A 22,997-nucleotide genomic window follows, 5' to 3' on the forward strand; every position below is an offset into this window, starting at 1 on the left:
ATTTGGGGGAAGTGGCCATGCATTGTCCCAGTGAGATCCTCCTGCTGGGCACCTTGTGTTGGGAGCGTGTGTGTATGTACAAGTGTGTGTTTGTGAACAGAAAATGCTCTTTGCACTCACTCAGGCAAGCAGTGCCTCAACTCACCACCTAAAAGGGGGAGGCACCAGCCCAGTCCTGTTTGCACAGCAGCTGTCTGCTCAGGGCACAGAGGCAGCAGCACTGCTCATGAATCTAGTCATTGTAGCAGCCGCTCCCAACCTCCCGAGACATCTGATGGCCTATTTGCCTAACTGCCTTCCCCTTCACTCACCATCTGTAGCAGAGGAGACACGCAGCTCTTTTAGATTCCCTTCCTTCCCTGCGTTTGGTTTGCACAGCGATAGAGACAGACATTCGGCCTCGGTGATGAATTTCCACACCTCTCTGGCCTTGATTGTACCCTCACCCACACTAAATTCAGCCTGGCACCCAGACCTAGGAACCTTTCCTGCTCCACTAAAGGCTGTCAGACTTTTAAAAGCATGACTCACAATACATCTTCCATCTCCACCCTGTAAAGACACACTTTCTACTTAGGATGTATTCTGATGTAATCCATGGTGATCTACTATTTTAATGGTCACAACTCTTAAATTAATTTCATGACTCCCTAAAGAGTCATGACCTACAGTGTGAAAAGCAGGGGCAAGGATGACTCATCGCCGGAATCCCAGGGCCTAGGGTGGAGGGCACACTCTGTGTTTCTTAGGGGAATGATTTCTGATGCAACATTCTCCCAGAGAGTTCCATGTGCAAGCAGGAAGAAACGAATGTGGGCTCCAGTGCAGGAAGGGGTGGTGCAGAGGTCTCCCCCATCAACAAGACCACAGGGCAATGTAATCATGAAGCCCAGTGTCAGCAGAACTCCTCACAGCTTCTCTCTCAAGGTCGCCCTCATGGTTCATATTAGCTGGCTGCACCTGGCCTTGGGCTTTTCATCTGCTACTTTAGAACTGAGACATTTGGGGCATTTGCTTAAACCCTCTGAGCCTCTGTTTCTCCATCTGTAAACTGAAGACTGCTTTTGCAATTAGAGTGTTTAATGGCATCCCCTAATGCTTGATAAACACCACCTCATCACCTGTTGTTACCCAGCATGACTTTAGTCAAATAAAGGATCCAGTTTCCCTCCAATGTAGAGAACAGAAGATCAGAGGAGTGTATTCTACACTTTTTTCCATTTGGTATGTGAGTAGGTCTGAGAGTCATTCCAGCGAATAAGTCATAGCAAGTGCATTATGACGGACGGAGTAGAGATACAGGTCTGGGAAGTAAAACTTCTAGGAAAAATGCGGCAATTAATCAGGACATTTCTTTATTTCTCTTATGAACCAAAAAATACACAATTATTAAAAATATCTATCTTCTGTGGACATAAGTAAGGAATGTCTGGTACTAAAGCCCCTGTTTCTAGTAAGGTCTTCTCCCACTGGTGAGCTCCACATGCTTCTGGATGTAGCATCAAACTGCTGTGGTCCTTAAGAGGAAGGAGAGGCTCAGAGGCCTCCATTCAACCAATAAGAATGGTGGACAAGGCTCACCCAGCACAACTCCCCGAGAACACATTTATGGGCTCATCCACAAGGTACATGCCCTGAATTTCCTCTATTGCTGTCACAAAAGGCCAACTCAGTGCAATAATATTTCAGACCCCAGAAGTGAGGAATGCTTCGAATTAGGCAATAGTGATGGTCATGAGGAGGGAGCCGAGGGAGATGAAGAGGAGAGGGGAGAGGTAGTGGAGGGGGTGGGAGGAGGCTTGAGGGAAGAAATACCATTTATAATAGGATTATCTACCATGTGCCAGGCACGGTGTGAGGATTATTCCTAATCCTCGTATCAACCTTGCCAGAATGGTATTAAACCCCCTCTATCAGGAAATTAAGCTGTGGGGATACTGACACACTGAAGGCCATACAACTACTATATGGCAAGGTCAGGATTTGAATCCAGATCCATTTGACCCCTATGGTGTTGCTTTTTCCACTACATTAGTCTGCCTCCCAGGGATGGATTTCACCAACCACAGTAACACCCAACATTTTGGAAAGGGTCGCCACCAACATTCCAACTTCTTTAATAATTCCTAGGGGAGCATCTACCCATGAATTCACCTACGTATAATTTAACCCCAAGCTCATCTGAGCACACCGTGGGCTCCAAAGGTGCTTCTTTCACAGCAAGTATGCAAATGGCTTAAAAGTATTATAAACCTGAGCTGTTACATAGGTATTCATGATAAAAAGAAAGAAAGAACACTTGTATACAGTATTCAAATAAATTGATTCAATATAGATTTTGATTTTGCAGACTTTCTTGGTATATTTGCCATTAATCTTCTGGGAGCATTTAGCTTATTTACTCTAGGAATTTTGCTGTTTATCTAATTGTATCAAACATTTAATTAAAAGAGCTATCTGCTTGCTGCTAACACTCTGAGCATGGAAACTGAGCTGTATCTCATGAGGATATGGTATCTGTTACTAGATGTTTCCAAATCAGAGAAGGTCAGTCTAATTATTAGTGTTTCTAATTAGTTTTCCCGCAAGCAGTCATGTTATTAGACCCAAAACTAGGTAGCAAGGGATTTTTCCCCCTTGCTATTGAAAATAGCAACAAAAAGCATAATACGCTGCCAACTCCTTTCTTGAAGAATCTTCTTATCCAAAACTTGGTTTCCCACTGCTTCCAATGTATCTCTGGTCACTTATTCTAGGAACTGTACGTTTGCTCCCATGATGTGATGGAATCGCATAACAGTTACAGGCAACCGGGCACATTCACATGTGCAGCCTCCTTCCATCCTTACCACAACTATGATTCCCAAATGTTCAGAGAGGAACTAGGAGGCCCAGCAAGGTTACCCAACAATAAAGGCATCACACAACTAGTATGCAGCAGAGAGGAAAAGGAACCCAACTTTCCTGACTCTGAGTGTAGGGCTTTCTCTGCTGCCTCCCAGATGCCATGTGCTTTAGGTGAGCCAAGGAATTGGGTGAGCATGATGTATTAGGGCAGGGCTCCAGGAGAAACCAGGAAGGACACGGGGGAAGAAGGTTAGGGAAGGTGAGGAAGCCAGCCAAGGGTGTGATTGTGAGCAAAGTCTCAGCCTCGGCCTGATCCTGCAGGGAGCTCTGGAGAGTAAACTGCACCTCCGAGTTTGCCTAGAAGCAACAGAACAGCTGGGCTTTTGTACTCTCACACTGGTTAGCCATTGGTTACAGGCAACTGCAAGATTTGGGGGACATAAAAATATCCAGGCATTTACCATTTCAGTGCCCCAAGGTAATCATCCTCTGAAGGTCCCTGGTATGAACTTTTGTCAGCAAAGGCGAGGCTGGGCACACAGAACTGAGAAAGGGATCCGAGGCCCCAGGCAGGGTGCCCGCAGCATCCAACACCGTGCATTTCTCGTTCAATCAACAAGTGTGCACTGAGCATCTACTAAGTGTCAGATAACCCTGACATCCCCTTCCCCCAAGTCAATTTTAATCTCATCAGTTTTACAGCACTTATTCCTGCCTGGAATTTTCTTCTCCATTGCGTTTACTTGTGTGTCGTTTATTTCTTCCTACTGGAATTTAAGTTTCATGGGAGCACAAGCTCAGGCTGCCAAGTTCACCATGGTGACCAGGAAGGCTCTCCCAAGGGGTGATAGTTTCCCTAAAACCTGAAAGTCAAGGAGAAGCTGGCCATGAGAACAGAGGGGGAAGAACATTCCAGGCAGAGGACATGGCAAGTGCAAGGGCACTGTGGTGGAAATGCACTTGGAGTGTCTAAGGAACGGAGAGAGGGCCTCAGCAAGCAAGGCGGAGGGGACATGGGGGGATGGGCCAGATAATGCAGGGCTTTGTCGCCATGACGCAGAGAGTGGCATTTACTCAAGTGGCATTTCCAAGGAGGAGCCATCAGAGAGGCCACCTGCTCATAAGGTTGGTGGCGCTTTTGTGATGGTGACTGACTCCAATCCCTCACCTTCTCTCTGATGACAGGCCCCTCTGTACCTCTTTCAACCACCGTGTAAGTCACGGATAAGCTGTTAAGTCTTTTCATGGGCTGATTTTCTATTCAGCAGTCTGTTGATGAATGCTGAAAGGATATATGCAGACTCATGCCAATAAGACATGATACTGAGATTTTATAAAGAGACAAATTATCCCCACATACAAGACAGAAAATCTTTGCAGTGCTGCAGTCCCCACACTGCTGAGCTTAGCAAGTCAGGGTTTGTTTCCTGAAACTAAAATTTCAATAGGAAGATATACCCAGTTTACCTCTTCCTCCCTGCAGGTTTCTGAATAGCTACTCACACCCTGCAAACTTCGTTACATGGCAGCGGAGAATGGAGAGCGCAGGTGTTAACACTCCCATCTCCCTGATGTGGGAAGCACAGCCCCAGGAGGGAGGATTGAAGGTGAGTCTGAGTAAAAGGAACCGGTGGGAAATGAAAAACCTCCCTGCTCCGTTTGCGTCCCTTGAAGAAATTTCAGGTGAGTCAGGAGTGCTGGTGATGGGGTTGATTGGCTACATAGTAAAAAGGAGCTGTCAGTTTTGTCTCTGGGTAGGGCTTACAGAGGACTTTTGTTTTCAAGTCAGAGAATCCAAGGCATGGAGCACGTAAGAGACTCAAACGAAGTCACAAAACTAGGAGGTACCTACAGCCGAGAGCATCTCACTTCACCCCAAGTTTCTCCTGATCCAAGGCTAATGGATCTCCCTCAACATCATACTCTCCTTGGCAAGACGAGCTCTAGCCTAAGATGTAACATGAGTCACAGACCTCAGGAAGCATCAACACAGTCATGTAAGTGTGAGAAACGACCACGGGGGAAACTTCGTTTCCAAGTTAGATCTAGACACTTTAAGACTTAGGAGCTAAGCTTAAGCTTCCGTTCCTGGAACTTTTAGAAATATGCCCATTTGAGTTAAGAGGAAAAAAAAAATCCTCTGGCTTTGTACTTTAGAGTTGATGGGTTTGGATGAGAGTCTGATTTACTTCCTCTGAGGGGAGAACGTTTAAGATCAACCCCTCAGGCAGAGACAAAAGCGAAGTGACCTTACCTTTTTGTCACTGAGGCCAGTCACTTGGTCCACAAACTCCTCCTGGATCATGAAAGCAGCCAGATTAGCCGTGTAGCTGGCCAGGAATATGACGGCAAAGAAGGCCCACACGGACACCATGATCTTGCTGGTGGTCCCTTTAGGATTCTGGACAGGCACGGAGTTGTTAAACACCAGGCCCCAAAGAAGCCATATAGCTTTTCCAATCGTAAAAGAAGGCCCATGGGGTGCTGCAAATGACAGGAAGGACATTCTCAGCGCCTCCTCAAAATGCACACTGGTGAGTGTTTGATACTATGCAGTGGCCCCAGCAACACTGAAGGCTGCCAGAAGACGGACTTAGATCATAGCGTGTCCCATCACTGCCCCAGAACCACACACACAAGGAGTCCTTTTCTCTTTAAAAATTAGCATTCTTCCCACATTTCTATATATTTGGCTTTTTGCCACATTTCTAAAAAGACAAAGAAAGAAAGAAAGGAAGAGAGAGAGAGGGAGGGAAGGAGGGAGGAAGAAAGAAAGAAAGAACAAGAAAGAAAGAAAGAGAGAAAAAAGAAAGAAAGAAGGAAGGAGAGAGAGAAAGAAAGAAAGAAAGAAAGAAAGAAAGAAAAAGAAAAAGGGAAAAAAGAAGGAAGGAAGGGAGGGAGGGAGGGAGGGAAGAAGGAAGAAAATGGTTATGCAAAACATGGGTTTGAATTAGAAGTAGTGTTATGACCTGTTTTAAATGTGGATTTGATTTCCATTTGGGGAAGCAGAGCTTTACAAAAACATGTGCATGGGGGCTGCTTCGGTATTCGTCAGATGTGCTTTCGTATAAGAACCATGCAATTCAGAGGGACTGGTGCTTGATATTCTAATCTGATTGTTCCTAGCCATGGCTCCTGTTCAAACTCAGATGTAAGATATGCACAACGTAGGAATTAAACCAAACTAAAACGCTCTCCAAATGGAGACATTAAGGAACAGAACAATAGAGCTTAATTCTTCCAACACTTCACAGATGGAAGACATTTGGTTGCAGGGTCATGGAAAATGAACTCTGATATCACAGCACTTTTTCTCCCTCAGCGTATTCTTAAGATTCTTTTTTTTTAAGATTCTTAAGTGTTCCTTGCAACAGACTTAACTAAAGAGGCAGAACAATATGCCAAAATTTATTGGGCAGGGGAATATGCAGGCTGTAAAACACACATGTTAGAGCTTTCAAGTCTGTTTTTGTGCAAGGGGAAAAAAATCAATTTATGCCCTCATTTCATGGGAAAAAGGGTCTTCCTTTAACAGAAGGTTTTTATGTCATTTAAGTAAATGAAGATATGAAAAAATGATCTACTTAGACTTCAGTTGGCGATGCACACAGAGTGGGCAATAAATAAAGTGGCAGCAGTGAATCCAGATTGATGGAAGTTACGAAGTTCTGGGCAGAGAGCCTAGTTGGGAAGCAAGCTTTCCGCACATGGGAGGCCAAATTCAGGCTATCGCGATACTTACAATATCCATATACAACACATTAGAGAGAAGGCAACTAATTCTATTATTCTCAGTTTCAAGCTCTCCTCTTTTTCTTTGCCTAATTTTATGATCTTCTGGGCTTATTCCCAAGAGGCTGAGAATTCTTAGTAAAAAAGTAGAGTCAATCCAGTAAACTTCATGAACTACTTAATTTTATTAGGGATGCGTGTTGATCAGAAGTGATAGCTATTTGGGAATCAGAAATGGGCAGTTGCAGGGAGCTGTCCAAGACGTTTGGGAATTCCTGATTCATGAAGACTATTACTGGGTCATATAATTTTCCCCATAAAGGACAATAAGATGTAACAGAAAACTATTTTGTGCAAGGAAATAAGTAGCTGTCATTTCCTGAGGGTTTCTACATGCGGATGAGTAGAAAACAAAAAGGCTTCAGGTGATGGAAGGAGTTTGCATGCTAGGTTCCTTCCTGCACAATAGTGTGTGCTTCAGCACGTGGTGGCCTTTGGATAGCTTTTTATCTTCCAAGATACATTTCAAATGTATCCACTTCTTTCCATCTCCATTCTCTCCATCCAAGTCTAAAGCACTGCAGTTCTTTCTCTTGGAAAACTGTACCACCTTCCTAACTGGTCTCCCTCCTTCCACTGCTGCCACCCCTCCCATCGTCTTGATAGATAGATAGAAAGTGACCTTTCCACACCGTACAGGTTTGTATTCTGCCTCTTCCCTGCCATTGTATTTTGAAGAAAAGCTGAAATGCTTACCACAGTCAGCAGCCTATCCCTCTGACTTCATCTTATACCACTGTCTACCTCACTTACTCATAACTTTTCTGTTTCTTGAGCATATCAAGATTGAGCCCATGCCAAGGCCTTTGTATCTGCTGTTCCCTCTGCATGGAATGCTTTTCCCTCAGTTTTTCATAGGACTGAATCCTTCTCATCTTTCAGGTCTGAACTCAAGCGTCATCTCTTCCTAAAGCCCTTCCCTGCTGGACCGTCATACTTAAGAAGCGCCCATATCCCATCACTTCACTTTGGTTTTTCTCCCTTCTTCTTGAGATTTATTACAATCTGTGATTATTCACTTATATGTTTACGTGTTGTCTCCACAACTAAATTCGCTGTGGCCCAAGGATGAGGAAATCTCCATCCCATTTACCACGTTAAACCCCTGCTCCGGTACCAGGTACTCCGGAAATATTCATCAAATAAACGCACGAATTCACAAACAACACAAGCTCTGATTTTGCAAACGTAAATATCTACTCTCCTGCAGTATGATCACCCATAGAACATTGCCTCAGGACCCACTCTGTTGGAAAGCTTCTTACTAGTTAATTACATTACCCATTTAGTGAAATGCTGGCAACTCTCCCACTTAAACACAACGTGATTACTTGTGGCATTTTAACTACATTTGGTTGACGGCAGGTGGTTTATGTGGTAACAGTGGTTAAGAAGAAGCGGGAGGATTTCAGTAAAACTAAGTTCCCAATAGATTCCTGTGACCTGCTGGCTCTTTCCAATACTGAATCTTCCAAGCAAAAAGAACATATGGCAAATTAAAGTGCCTTGTTTTTGAATAACTGTACCTTGAAGATCTGCCGTCTTCCATCATCTAAAGTCATTTTTCAGGAAAGAGATTTCGTCCTGGCACCCTTCTGATACCATCTACTTAGAATGTGTTGTGCATTGAGAAAAATTCACTCAAAATTGTGTAATGTGTTTATGTATATGGTTCATGTGGGAGCCTCTTAAAAAGTTATGGCCGGGCTTCCCTGGTGGCACAGTGGTTGAGAGTCCGCCTGCTGATGCAGGGGACGAGGGTTCGTGCCCCGGTCCGGGAGGATCCCACATGCCGCAGAGCAGCTGGGCCCGTGAGCCATGGCCGCTGAGCCTGCGCGTCCGGAGCCTGTGCTCCGCAACGGGAGAGGCCACAGCAGTGAGAGGCCCGCATACCGCAAAAAAAAAAAAAAAAAAAAAAAAAGTTATGGCCGATGAATGCATCCCAATTCAATTTTCTACTTACTGATTGCCACTTTATCAAGTACAATGCACTAAGGTCAGGCACTGTCAAGAGGAAAATGTAACTGTTTGGGGAAAGTCACCATTTTATCATATATTTATATATTTATCATCAAACGAATGTGAGCAGATTTGGCAGTTTGGAGAATGTTCTTAGCCTAGATTCTATAAAACCATTTTCTTTGCATAGACTGACGTTGAGACTCACTAGTAGTTTTAACATTTGTTTTGATGCACATTTTGACAACTGCCAGAAAACTTTTTCAAATATGCTTTCTCAGCAGACATCGGTAGTTTTTCACTTAACTACCGACTCCACATTATAGCAAGATTAAAATGTCTCATTTTTAAGTTTACCCTTCTTTTCAGTAGAAGGGAATAACCCATACTTGTATGGCACTGCAAGTAATATCAATGACCCAGCATGATTTATACGATGGTACAGCAAGGCAATATAGGATAATGTGTTCTAAATCTGAACTCTTCATTGAAAGTAAATTACATAGCATTGACTTTGAATCATGCTTATGAAGCTAGTCTCACCTTTCCCTTTGGCTAAGTTTCTGTTGTATCCAACAGGACTGAAGTATTCAAATACGAAAACAGCTATGGCGGATACAATGAGCAGCATCACAAACATCATCACCCAGACGGAGGCGCTGAATGGTTCTGCAGGTAAACAGGCCGGAGGGATGGAAACATGGTCAGTGAGCGCCTCCTCACAACCAGGGCTAGCAGGAAGCCTAGAGGGCCATTTGCAGACTCACTGAGAAACCCGCTCTGATGTGAATCTGATCATTCAAAAGAAGCTAGTCATTGTTTATTCATACATTTAAATCATTCTCTATTCTACAAAATATTTGAGGTGTTTTATAAGAATGCACATCATAGGATAAAAACAGAAAAGCATATGACATTTTACAAATCAGGTCAAGGATAATAAAAACAAAATATAATGATAAGACCAAGGGAGAAAGTTAAAATGCAAACCAAGAGGCTACAGGGTCCTCTGTAATTATAGAATCATCCAGGGGACCAAAGCTAAAGAGAAACAAGACTAGATTCAAATAGTCAAACATAAGGCACCTGCGAATCAGCATGAGTTTTATTTTTATTTTCATTTTCATCTTGACATGCTGGAGGGAGGACGTGCAGGAATTCTAGAAGTAAAGGGAGAATTATAACCTGGTAGAAAAGGATCGTAAAATCGTGGGATTGACAGGAATATTGGAATGTCATAGTCTGCCCCCAATACTACCACTCTCTCCATTTCACCTACTGCTTCGGACAGATGGGATCTCTACAATTTAAAAATCTTGTCGAGGTTGGTAATGGTTAAACGCAACTGACAAGTCATTTGAGGATATTACATTCACATGAGAATTCAATGAAAATGCATCGTTTAAAGATAGAGGCAAGGAAGTAGTAGATGGATAGATGGTTATTTCCCCTAAAAATAGTTTTCATCAGCTCATTTTCATGTGGGTGTCTCAGAAGGGCAGGCCAAGACACAAGGTTCTAAATCTTAGATCACTTTAGAAAGGTAAGAGATACTATGTAAAACAAATTAACATTTTTATTCAAACTGATTGAGGACGTGAAAGTGAGCTGAAAGGAGCTATTTTATCCATGTATGACATAGATTTGCTAGAAAATCAACAGAGACTAAAATTTTTTAAATGAACATAGCTCCACCTGATTGCATCATTGGGAAGAAACTGCCCTTGGACACCAATGAACTTATAATCCTTTTCATCATGAGCAAACATTTTCTAAGAATAAAATACAAGAAGCCCAATAATACCTCTCGAATAGTACACAATTTATTATTTTTAAATTTTTTTTTCTGATGAAGCTATTAATAATAATAAAGAACTAGGCTGATAGCAGGCCACCTTTTTATTAAAGTCTGTGACTACCTAACACAGCTAGAGTTCATCACAAATTCCAATGTAATGAGCTTAATATATAATAAGAAACTAATATGTCCGAAGCTTTAATGATATTGGATAATTTTAAAACCTGAAGGAATACTTTGTAATGCAGTTTTGATAGTGCAAATACTTTAAGAAGCAACAAGTACCAAGACAACTTACTTGACTTAAATAAGCCAAGATGAGCTCAAAGAAACCAATGAGACTAAAACTGAAATTTATCTTAGTTAAATTTAACTTGAGTGCAAACAATATCGTGTCCCTGAAAGCAGCAGTTTGGTAGTAAGGTGTATCCAGGAGAAAGAAATGAATAATTAGGAGATTAAAAATTACTTAATATTCAAAAATAGAGATGTTAAAGTAATTCTCCAGGTTGGATGTGCTGATGGCATAGTGTGTCTCAGCAGAGGAGGATCACCGTAATGAGTAAAGGAACATTATATACATGTAAAGTATTTGGTGTGTGCTTTGCACACTGCATACACATAATAAATTAAATGGAATAGCTGCTGGGTTCCGTGGTTAAAGCCAGAATTGGTGGTAGTGGTGTGCTGTCCAGGGTCCTGAAAAAGGCGTTCTAGTTTAAAAAACGCACACTTATTAATCTGATAACTCCTTTTCTCTGCAGGTTATGATGACATTATTAAAAATATTAGGGTAGATCCTTACTGAATTCTTGTACTCACATGTCAGAATCTGTAAGCCTTCAGTGGACTTCACTGGGCACTTGATGTGTCCTAGTCACTAACTGGTCAGAAAATCAGATGGAAACGATCAAGAAACTGATCCCAGATGTTTTCTCACTTCGAAGTGACAACATCTGTCCCTTGACTTGTGAGGATGGCAGAGAGATTCTGCTGTAGTATTCTGGTTTTAGTAAGTTAGGTACCTATGAGTGCCATGAAGGATGGCTATTCCCAGACACCACACACACACACCCCCCACAACAAAGAAAGTCATTAGAACAATGATGAGCTACTGTCTGTAGTGTCTAAGATGTGACCCAGAAGTATTTTTAGATAGCTCTGGATTACATCCTCTACTGGACAGATTCAACAGATTCAACATCTGTCTGTGAAGGAACTTTAATCTAGAAGAGACCCCAGCTCAGCATTTCTTTGGATCAAAGACTCCAACCTACTTGGAAAGTCTTAAGAATTAACTGAATATTGCCAGAGACATCATCTCCGTCCTTGAAGAGTCGCTGGTTACATTTTGATACAAAAGCTCAGAGGCGTTACCTGCAAGTGTTTCCGATGTGAGTTAATGGATTTTGCAGAGGAGAGAGAATAGGAAATAATGAAGAGCAATGCAATCAGATTTTGAATATTTGGCTCTTCCAGATGACTGAGCCAGTGAATGGAAAAATGTAGCTTAGCATGGTTCATTATGACTTTCAAAACCTGCAGATAATGACCGTAAATAAGGGGGTGCACAGTCAATCGAATAGGGATGTAATTCAGTGACTAGGAAAAGTATTAAGCCTTCTGTGTAAAAACAGCTTTAAAAATAGCTTCCTCTGGCTACAATTTATTTTATTCTTAAAGATACAGTAGGAAGAGTAGGGGGAAAGGAGGTTTAGCTAAATTTAGCAAAAATACTTGACTTTTATGGAAATGTTCTACTAACACAGATAAGATAAAAATCTAGGGAAACTGGGTTGAGGCCAGATTCAGTATCAGTGACTCATATTTATGAGACAAGTCAATGGAAATGTTTTTCCTCTTTGATTGAACTGGACGAGAAGTTCTCTCTAGCTCACTAAGAAGATAAGTGGACAACTTTCTCTTTCCATTTCTTCCACGAACTCCCTTCCTCCAACCTCTAGGACCCAAGATCTCTGTTAAAGGTTCCAATAGGGAATGGGGAAAAAGACGATTACGAGTGACTGTGAGTGAGAGTATATCCAATAATTATTAACATTCTGCTTGTGTTGTCAATATCAGTAAGCAGTACTTTTCATGATCCAGTGAGGCTCCCTTATTAAGATATGGGCATCATTATCCATATCAGACACAGGCACAGAAGGAACGTGAGGTGTGTATTTGTCAAGGTCCACATTACTCCAACAAAGGTTACAAAAATGGAAGCGAGTGCAAAATCAAATCCAGTGAGTGGTAAGGATTTCAACAGCTTCAATGGATTATGGAAAATGAAAACAGTAAATCCATATGTCTCTGTGAGTAAGGCAGTATCCAAAATCCTGTTAGTCAACATTTCACTCATGAGAATGAAGCAGAGAACGCTTCAGTGGATGCTAACACCACATATAAATGAAGACAGTGGAAGAGTAAGGCTATGGGCTTGGGGCTGGCATCCACAAATGGGCCCTAGTCTGCAGTTTTAGTTATCTAATAAACAAAGTTTTTTTGTCTTTGGAAAAATGTAAGAAATTCAGTTGACCCTAATCTAACTGTTTTCACTCTCTCCTGCAGTTTCCTTCTAGGGGTCAATGTTTGTCTTAACCTTCCCAATTTGGGACAAACCCACTGACATGGGAATGCCAAGGGGAAGTTAATCTGAATCCCACGATCTTCAAGACAGTCACTATCAAAAACTATTTATGATGACAAAACACTCAACACGATGATTTCCTTTAAAGAAAAAATTAAAAATGCTTGGCTATATTCCATGCAGTTTCAGCTACACCAGCCAAGCTATCTAATGCATAGCTGCTAAAGAAAACCAGATGACAGAAAAAAAACAGAACTACCTTGCTTTAAAAAATAAAAACCTTCTGTGTAAAAACATAAATCTAGGAAACAGTTAAAAGGAGAGTAAGAAGAATTTCTTCTCTTATAAACCATTCAGCTTAAAGGATAGGCACATTTAAAATATGATTCCATTAATTTTAAAACAGTGTATCCTCTTCAGACTGCTTCTGTTTTGTTTATCAGAGTACTGGTATAAATCATTGCACAGTCATCATTATTTTTACTCTTACATCCAGTAAATAAATGACTGTCATTCTAGTGAGGGATGGAGGATGGGTATGTGGCTGCTAAATAAAAGTTTATGAGCTGATTTAAATTAACTGTGGACAGACAGGTTTATTTTTTACATGCTTTCAAGGCTCTAAGCAATATATCTACTAATCTATATTCTGCACTATCAAGGACGGTATCTGAATATGTGATTGTATTTTTAGCAGCTATTTCCAAGTTAAAGATAAATGAAAGATGTTAACTGGGGGAAAATTTGCGTAATTCAATGCAACATGCTTTCAATATGCTGACGTGGTTACCTAGAACTGAACTAGGTCCTATCTGGTCCTGTCTTTTGAGCAAACAAGACAAAATACCTATAATTCCTCATAGGAAAGCAATAGTGACTGTGAAGTTCACATACCTAGAAAAGCAGAAGGTGATACAGTGCCATTGCTTCTTGAAACCATGACACTGATTCCCGTCTCCACAAAGGGCACAGAGAAGTCCACCACTTCAGAACGTTCCTCATTGATGGTGAGTGAGCCAACTGCCATGACTGCCCGTTGATAAACCACCTGGACACAAGGCAAAAAAAAGAACCGTCCCTTTACTTATCCTTCCCACCATCTCTGAGGACCTTGGGCCCTAAGTCTGAATGAGGGCCCTTGGGATGAAAAGATAACTTACCTCACCAATCATTCCATTCCACACATTGTTAACTTTCTTGCCATGCTTCCCATTAGTCACCAGGTAAAGGTCATAGGTAAACTTCACTGTTCTCGAAAGCTTCTTTAGGATATCGATGCAGAACCCCTTGCAGCATTTTTTAACATTCATGCCCTCATTGGTTGAATTGCTGTAGAGAAAATCCCAAGATGGTAGAGTATTAGTACTGGAAAATGTGTTCAGTCATTATCTACACTCTTCTACTATTTTTCACATGGGAAATAGAGGCCCAAAATGAGGAAGTGGCTTTTACAAGGATGTTCAGTGAGTTTATGACAGCAAAAGTAGAAAGTGTTCTTAATTATGACAACAATCATGACAACAGGTAACATTTCTTGAGTAATTACTATTTGCTATGCACTGTGATAAATGCTTTATACTAATTGTTGGATTAATCTTCACAACATTTTTCTTAATTAGGTAGTATTCAGATCCCCATTATACAGATGAGAGTTACTACGTCTTATTTTTTTAAAGCTTATAACACATACAACCTCTTTAGATCAGAGTTTAGTCATCTAATCTAAACTGAATTATAAAAACTTATTGGAAAATGGAGGAGAGGAAGATGTGAAATTCTCAGAGCAAGGAGAGTTTTGCTTTATCCTTTCACTGAAAATAGAGGTTGGCAACCAAAGGGAAGAAGAAAGGATGCCTTACTTACTTAGGAAAGATACTCTCATTGCTGAGGAAAACTAAGAATTATCAGCTAAGAATCAGGAGACCTGGGGTCTACTCTGTGCCTGAGTCTGTGGACTTAATGTCTCTTGATCGAGTCGTCTCGCAAATGAAGGCTCATTTATAACATTTTCCCTCCCTACCTACGTAGAGGCAGTGTAAGAGGTGACACTATTAAATAGCAATGTCCTTGATCAGGAAAAAGCCCTATTAAAATACAGAGGGCACTGCTGTCGTAAAACCTATCATAATCTACCAAGGTTACATTTGTTGCTTTGTGTCAGTCACTCTCCTTTATTTACTTGACAAAGTCATACTCAAAGGACACTCAGAAAAACCAGAAGTGCTTTTAAAAGGGAAGGAAACAGGGGTCTTCCCAAGTGATAACGAAAACTATTTAAACCACTGCTACAGGAAGATCAAGACCTCTCTGGGCATTGCACTTGGTCCCACCTTGCCCTGGGGCATCCATTAGTACCATGGTCAGATGCTGAGTCACGTATTTCATAGGATACGTGCTGCCTCAATATTCCATTGTTGACACATCTACATACTGAATTGTTATCTAAGCACTAAAATGATGTTTATCTAACATCATTTGGTCTGTGTTTCCACATCTGGAAACACAGACCATATTGGGAACTTTTGTTGGTTGTTATCACAAACCTTGTGTGCGTGTGTGTGTGTGTGTGTGTGTGTGGAGGAGGGGGTATGACGACTTCCCAGACATCTGAGAAATGGTGCCCATGTCATCTCTCTGCTCTCCACCATCACCCAAAAGAAAGGGAGACTCATAAAAACAAATATGGGGAAAGGGATCCAGTAAGTCATCAATTCTCTGGCTGTATAATTTCCCAGTGTGGCCAGTGGATGTGCCTTGCGAGTCAGACAGAGCTGCTTTCAAATCCTGGGTCTGCCCTTGACAAGCATGGAAACTCGGACGGGTCTCTTCATTCACAGACCTCAGTTTACTTATTCGTGCATTGAGAAGGCTGATACTTACCTTGCAGGATAGTTGGAAATATTAAATAAGGTATCTAAAGCACCTCTCACATAGGTGCTTAAAAATATATTTCCTCTCTTTTCACCAATGATTTGACAGTTTAGGGGATTAACTGGCAGGATAGCCATTTATCCTTACAGATCAAAACAGGTAAGTTTTCCTCAATTTTCTCTTCACGTCTTAACACTCAACTAACAGGTAAGAAGAAAAGTCTGATTTCTCAGCCCATTTCCTACTACCTGATTTTTTAGAAGAATGATGTGTGCCCTCAAGACCCCACCATTTGCCAGAAGTGAGAGACAAAGGGTTTTCCCTGAAAGAATATCACCAAGAAAACAAACACAATCATGTTGTCCAACAGGAATCCTTTTTGGAACCAATCAGCCTGCCTCAAAGATGTTACCTTTAGGAAATGCAGTTGATCTAAACTGTGTTAATGTTGGGATGACTGGATCCTAGTAATTTTCTATTGCTTTCAGGTAAATCAAAGACTTTAATTTCACCTAGAAGCACAGTACAATTCTCATGTCACCAAGTGGGAAAAGGAAAATTGCAAGCCACCCCCTCCCACAGGAACCCAAATTGTGAATCTGAACTTGTTAATCTGTTTCTATTCTTCAGTTGAAAAGTCAATTCTTTTAAAGACAGTAACTTATTTGGAGGTTCATTTCCTCCAGACCAGTGTGACTCAGCACTTGGTGATCTATTGTTTTCGGCTCCAAGTCTTCTGATTTTAAAGACTTTAATCTCCAATGACTGAGTGTGAAGCATAAGATGCCCTACTTGATTGGCCCTGTTGAATCAGAGAAGATATTGTTATCATAAAAGAGGTGCCCCAGTGGGGTTATACTCTTTGCTTTGTGCCAGCCACTCTGCTTTCTTAATCTGACCAAGTTCTGCTCAAAGAACACCCACCCAAGTCAAAACCTCCTTTGACAACTTTTCCACATTACCCCTTCTGTCATTCCCCCAGTTCATCACTTCCAAGTACTGCACTAGGCTTCCTTCTGTTTCCCAAACTCGCCAATCTCTTTCCTCCCTCAGGGCCTTTGCACCTGCTCCTCTAGCTGGGTGGCTCTTCCCTAGTTCTTCACATGTTTGGCTCCTTCTCCTCCTTTACATGCCACCTTAAATCTTACCTGTGTGAGCTGCAGGAGCCCCACATACCTCAAGTGACTCCCTTATCACACCACCTTATTCAGATCCTTCACAGGGTTTATCCTAATGTGGAGCTGCCCTGTTCCCTTATTAGTTGAGCAGTTTTTTAACCGTGTGCACCCCTTGACTGCAAGATCCTTCCCGGTTCATTGACGCATCCCCCATGCCCAGCACTGTGACTAACACAGAAACTATGTTTCATGCGTATTTATTTATTGACTAATCTATTCAGAATTTCAACCCCAAAGAGGCTGATGACTCCAAAAAAAGCTGATGATTATTTACTGAATAATCCATAAGAATTTCAACTCCAAAAATGCTGCTTATTGATAAAAAAATTTCTCCAAACCAAAATGCACCTTCATAATACACTTAGCAATCATATTCTTAAAAAATTATCTTTGGGCTTCCCTGGTGGCGCAGTGGTTGAGAGTCTGCCTGCCAATGCAGGGGACACGGGTTTGTGCCCCGGTCCGGGAAGATCCCACATGCCGCGGAGCGGCTGGGCCCGTGAGCCATGGCCGCTGAGCCTACGCGTCTGGAGCCTGTGCTCCGCAATGGGAGAGGCCATAACAGTGAGAGGCCTGCGTACCGGAAAAAAAAAATTATCTTTATCCAAAGCACTGAGCCACGGCGATTTGCATCTTGTATAATAAGAACTTAGGCTGGAATTTGGAATGTGGGAGGAAAAGTATCCATTCACCCTCCGTTCAAGTTTCATCAACATTGGGGTGTCATATTCTATGCTTGTCACTGAAGACACAAATATTAATAAGCCACATTCCCTATATTTAGGCAGATAATACTCTGGGGGAAATACAGACAAACTGTAAGCCATAAAAACAAGTGAGAAAGACAGCTAGAGAGTGCTATGGACTGAATGTTTATATTCCCCTCAAATTCATATGTTGAAACCCTAATCCCCAATGTGATGGTATTTGGAGAGGTAATTAGGTCACGAGGGTGGAACCCTCCTAAATGGAAGTAGTGCCCTTATAAGAAGGAGCAGGACAGCTTGCTTCCTCTCCCTCTGCTCTCTACCAGGTGAGGAGAAGACAGCCATCTGCAAACCAGAGGGTCTCCACCAGACACCAGATCTGCCAGCACCTTGATCGTGGACTTCCCAGCCTCCAGAACTGTGAGGAATAAATGTCTGTTGTTTAAGCCACCCACTCATGGTAATTTGTTATAGCAGCCTGAACTGATTAAGACATAGAGACATAGCCAGGGTACTGTGGAAGTAGGGAGAACTAACCTAGCTTGTGGAGGGAGTGCTTAAGACTTAAAGGGCAAGCAAAAATTGTCCAGGTGAAAGGAGGCAATCAGAAAATATTCAGAAAAAAAAAAAAAAGATTTCCACCTAGCGGTAGGCTTTTTCCTTTTGTGAATCCTCCACAAGGGTGGTATTTGTGTTTATGTTTGCATTACAAAGGCAAAATTCAGGGCCTTGGACTTGGCCATGAAGCTTTATGTATCTCCAAAGGGTTTATAGATTAGGGAGAACCCTTCACCAGGGGATCTGATAAAAAATGTCAGTTCCTCTTCAATCGTAATAAAAGAGGAAATGACTTAGATGCAATGCTGGTTTGTTGCTGGTGACCTAGGAGATCCCCAGGAGATCAGCTCCACCTTAAGCACATCAGAAAGTCACTTGTAAGGTGGATGTTGACCCCAAAATGGAGAGAAGCTTTGAAAATTCTGAAAAGTTTGGATCTGGGAAATAAAAGAGAGGTGGAAGGAAGTGGTAGATATGGTTTGGGGGAGGGAGCAACCAGAAAAATACAAAAGAAATAATTATTCTAGGAAATATTGAAGGGGAGGGTTGACTTACCATACTGGTTAAGAATATGGTGGTGGAGTCAGATGGACAAGTGCTTGAGTCCTGCCTCTTCCATCTACTAGCTAAGTGGCTTTGAACGTGCTTCTTAATCTTCTCATAACTCAGTTTTTATCATGTTTTAAATGGGCAAAACCATGCACCTCGTATTGCTGTTGTTGGAATCAAATGAATGCAAACCACCTGGTGTAGTTCCAGGTCTTTTAAACAAATCTATTTTTATACCCACCTATTATAATAGAGTATATTTTATATTACATTCTATTATTATTGTAGAGATACCACTGTTATCAGTGATACAGGCTATTGTAAAGGATTGGGCACATTCAACCGACAGCATCCCTGGACTCACTTGATTCTGATGAACTTCCGACATGGCACAGTGTTCCTCACACACGTCTCAGTCAGCGGGTCTATGTCTTCCACGATGACAAAGGGGGCCTCCTCCAGTGTGACGATGCTCAGATGGTTGTCGTCTGGCTCACAGTCCGAAAAGGACTTGTACCTGGGCCACACGGCGTGCCTCAGGCTCAGGGTGTGGTTCTCCCACTTGCCCACCTGGTATAAAGAGAAAGACACACCTGTGCTTTCCGGCACCACTGGCTTCCAGAAAGGTGAGTCCTCCCCCGTAAGAGGTATGGGAGAAGAACCCCATCATCTTCAGGGCTTTTCTGCTACCTACCTCAACGTACACTTCTGTTTATATGCTAAGAAAGATGAGGACAAAGGGAAAGCAGAATACTGGGCCGCTCCCATGCCCTGGACTCTCCCCAGACTAATAAATACGGGGGTGGTGACAAAGCACTGATGCCGCTGGAGATCCCCAAGTGATTGTGATGTCCTGCCAGAGCTCAGGCCCACTAATGTCATGAAAAGAGCAAGGACTTTTAGAATCAGAGGTCTAGGCTTGAATCCCCAGATCTGCCACTTACTAGCTGTACAACACCAGGCAGGCTTTTAATCACTATGAACATCTGTTTTCTCATCTGTAAATAGACACAATTCCACCTACTTTATAAGGATGTCGTGGGAATTAAATAAGGCAATTCGAGAAAAGCATATAGGGCAGTGCTCAGCACGTAGTAAGGACTCCAAACTCTCCCTTTTAAGTATAGAAGAGAGTCAGTGAGAGGGAGAGAGATTTTAAAAGTGCTAAGAAAAAGAAAGAGGAAAGGGGAGAGGAAGATGAAGTCCAAGGGCAAAAAAGAGGGAGGATTGGCAGGAGAAACAAGGGGGTAGCGCAGGTGAGCAGACGAGAAGCCTCCCTTCAAGCTCAGATACGGTTCTATTTAAGTTGAAATTAAGGTGAATTTTTCTTAATCCAGCACAGAGTGGAGACTTTTACTGCTTACTGTACATCAAGACCTGTCAAAACAGAATCGATTGTGTTCCCTCTGAGCAGCTGTCGGCATCTTAGTGAAATCAAATTGAAGGCTGTATGTTTTGAACCTTAATTTTATTTGACAGCTTCTTGGCACTCTCGCACACACACTGGGAGAAAACTGCCCCCAGCACCGCACTTTGTGCTTCCTCCTCCCGTTCCCAAGTGCAACTGCTCGACACCACAGAGCAGCGCTTTATTTGTAACACAAACCTCAAGGAAAATACCTCGTCTGAAGAGCAAAGTGCCAAGTCCAGCCTTGTCTGTGTTCACATGACCCACTCACCTCTCCTCCTGTAATGTGTCACCAGAAATGAATCTCAGGCCCTTAAAGAGAATTCAGACACGCTGGACACCAGGAGAGGTGATAGGTGGCAGGAGAGAAGGCAATCAGTGCTCTGGAAGATGACATCATCATTTGGACTGGAAAACGTTTGCTGCTTGTAGAGAAACATGCCACGTGGCCAATTACAAAACTGTCCAGCTTCACTGATACCTTCCTTTTTAAGTTAGGAAGGGCAGTAGAGTAATTTGGTCAAGCAAACACGTTCATCTCCTCAGGCTGTGATGTAACATAGGCTGGAGAGAATGTGGAGCCCATCAAATTCTTAATTCATTCAACATAGATTTACTGAACACCAGCTATGTGTGTGCTGACACCAGCCCGGGAACAATGAGGGATAAAACAGAACGATTCCTGCCTTGTTGGAACCATCAGTCAGCTGCTGGACAAAGACCAAGCCAATAATAATAAACATGCAAATAGATAAAGAGATATCCAAGCTCTTCCTTTTGGAACATGTTATACCCATCTCTTTCTTTTTCATCTCCCTTAGAAAACTCAAACGTAGCCTTCAAAAGAGCCTGGGCAGTTCAGTGGGTAAGACAATGGCTTTTGGAGTCACACAGAACTAAGTGCTAATCCTGGCTTCATCCATTAGCTGAGCAGCCTTGGGAAAGTTGCTTAACCTCTCTGAGCTTTGCTTTCTCTATCTGTAAAATGTGGATTGCAACAGGATATGCTTTCAGAACTGTAGTGAGATTTGAATGAGCCAAAAATGTCCTTGAAGCCTTGAGCACAGAACTTAACCTGTAACATCGTGGCAGCTGCTATTATTTTATTACTGTAGGTGGCATTTAAGATACAGCTCAACTATCACCTAATCTGTAAAAGCATTCCTGTCTTCCCTGGTAACAGAGAACTTTGCTCGCATCTCCACCACAGCATTTGACGTTATACTTATAATAATGTCACTTTGGGGCATGTCTGTGTAGTCGGGAAATGTGCCAATATTACCACTTAGTTTAATCCTACAGATTCCACGTGGTAAGGATTATTATTCCAGCGTCACAGTTCAGCAAACGGAAGCACAGAGAGGTTATGTAAACTGCCCAAACTTGCACAGCTAGTAAGTGGTGGATCCAGAGCTATACCATGGAACTATGTGAATCCAAAGGTGCTTTCCCACTAATGTTTCTATTAATTGATCTGCAGTAATCATGTTATTGCTCCAAGACCCTTTCTTCCTTTCGGAGACAGCTCCTTAAGTCCCAAGGTAACATAAATAGAGGCAAAGCCCGTTTAGCCAGCAGAATCTTTGGTGATGTCACTGACCATGTCACATACCCTACACCATGGGAGGCAGGCAAAGCTTCCAGCCCAAGGCTGACTCATGGAGAGAGAGGCTGCAAAGGTTTATGGGTTCCCAGAGTGCAATAACTTCCTGAATCTCCTCTGAGTTCCTCTCTCCCTTCCCAACACGTCTAAGTAAGCACCCATGGGTCAGCCAAGGAGGGTGGAAGCAAGTGGTGGCGGGAAAACTTGATCAGGAGCTGAAGCTGCTGTGTAAACACTGCCCTAGATCCTGAGAGCTCTTACCTCCTTCTCTGAGTCTGACAGGCTCCTGTTCCAAACGCCAAAAATCTCAACTCCAGGATTTTATATACCAGATAGGGGAGAAACAGACATCCTTCGCTTTCCCCTTCTATGTTTCTATTTACAAAGGACTACATAACCGAGTCTGGAGTCTGTAGACAGGCTTAATAGAGATTCGTTTACTCCATAAATGTTTACTGAGTGGCTACTAGGTGCAAGCACTGCGCTCGGCACTGAGGGTACTGTAGCGCAAGGAGCACAATTTTTACTTGCAAGGAATTTTTATGCTAATTGGAAAGACAAACATGAGTCAAATAACCACATAAAAATATACATCGTACAAACTGGGAGGAAGAAATAAAATATGGGTCTAAGACTGGAAAAAGGGGGAAAGAAATCACATAAGTCTTCCCCAAGAGGTGGCACTTAAGCTGAGACTAGAAATCCAAGATGAGTGGATGAGGGGGTAGAGGGAGCAGAGGCAGGAAGAGCCCTCCAGGCTGGCAGGGGCCAGATGACGCAAAGCCTAGCAGGTCCAGTTAAGGAGTTGAGATTTGCCGTAAGAGTTAATCTAGTCTGTTATCCAGAATGGAAAAAGAGATGAAGAAATCATCATGAACATGGGTCCATATATAACTTGCCCAAAAGTGGAAGCTTCTTGCCCCCTCCATTCTTTTTTTTCTTTTTTTTATTATGGAAAAACTTTAACTCATACAAAAGTAAAATACTAGAATGTATCTCCATCTTCCCGTTATCGAGCTTCATTAATGACTAACTCATGGTCAATCCTGTTTCATTTATACTCCCAACCACTCCTCCCATATTATATTGAAGGAAATCTCAGACATCATAACATTTCGTTCACAAATCCTTGATTTG

General features: G+C 42.2%; 1 protein-coding gene across 2 annotated transcripts in view; it reads right to left on the minus strand.

The window, feature by feature from the left end:
• GRIN2A (glutamate ionotropic receptor NMDA type subunit 2A) overlaps positions 1–22,997 on the minus strand; it is a 364,371-nt gene that overhangs the window by 65,197 nt on the left and 276,177 nt on the right. For both annotated transcript variants that reach the window (XM_060033044.1, XM_060033045.1), the window contains exons 4-8: positions 19,214–19,419; positions 14,147–14,315; positions 13,881–14,034; positions 9,142–9,267; positions 5,102–5,331 (exon numbers count right to left, since the gene is read on the minus strand). In XM_060033044.1, the coding sequence (XP_059889027.1) occupies positions 5,102–5,331; positions 9,142–9,267; positions 13,881–14,034; positions 14,147–14,315; positions 19,214–19,419 (885 nt within the window). The remainder of the gene's footprint in view (positions 1–5,101; positions 5,332–9,141; positions 9,268–13,880; positions 14,035–14,146; positions 14,316–19,213; positions 19,420–22,997) is intronic.

The sequence above is a fragment of the Delphinus delphis genome, chromosome 15 (genome assembly GCF_949987515.2).
Source record: "Delphinus delphis chromosome 15, mDelDel1.2, whole genome shotgun sequence".
In the NCBI taxonomy this organism is placed as follows: domain Eukaryota; kingdom Metazoa; phylum Chordata; class Mammalia; order Artiodactyla; family Delphinidae; genus Delphinus; species Delphinus delphis.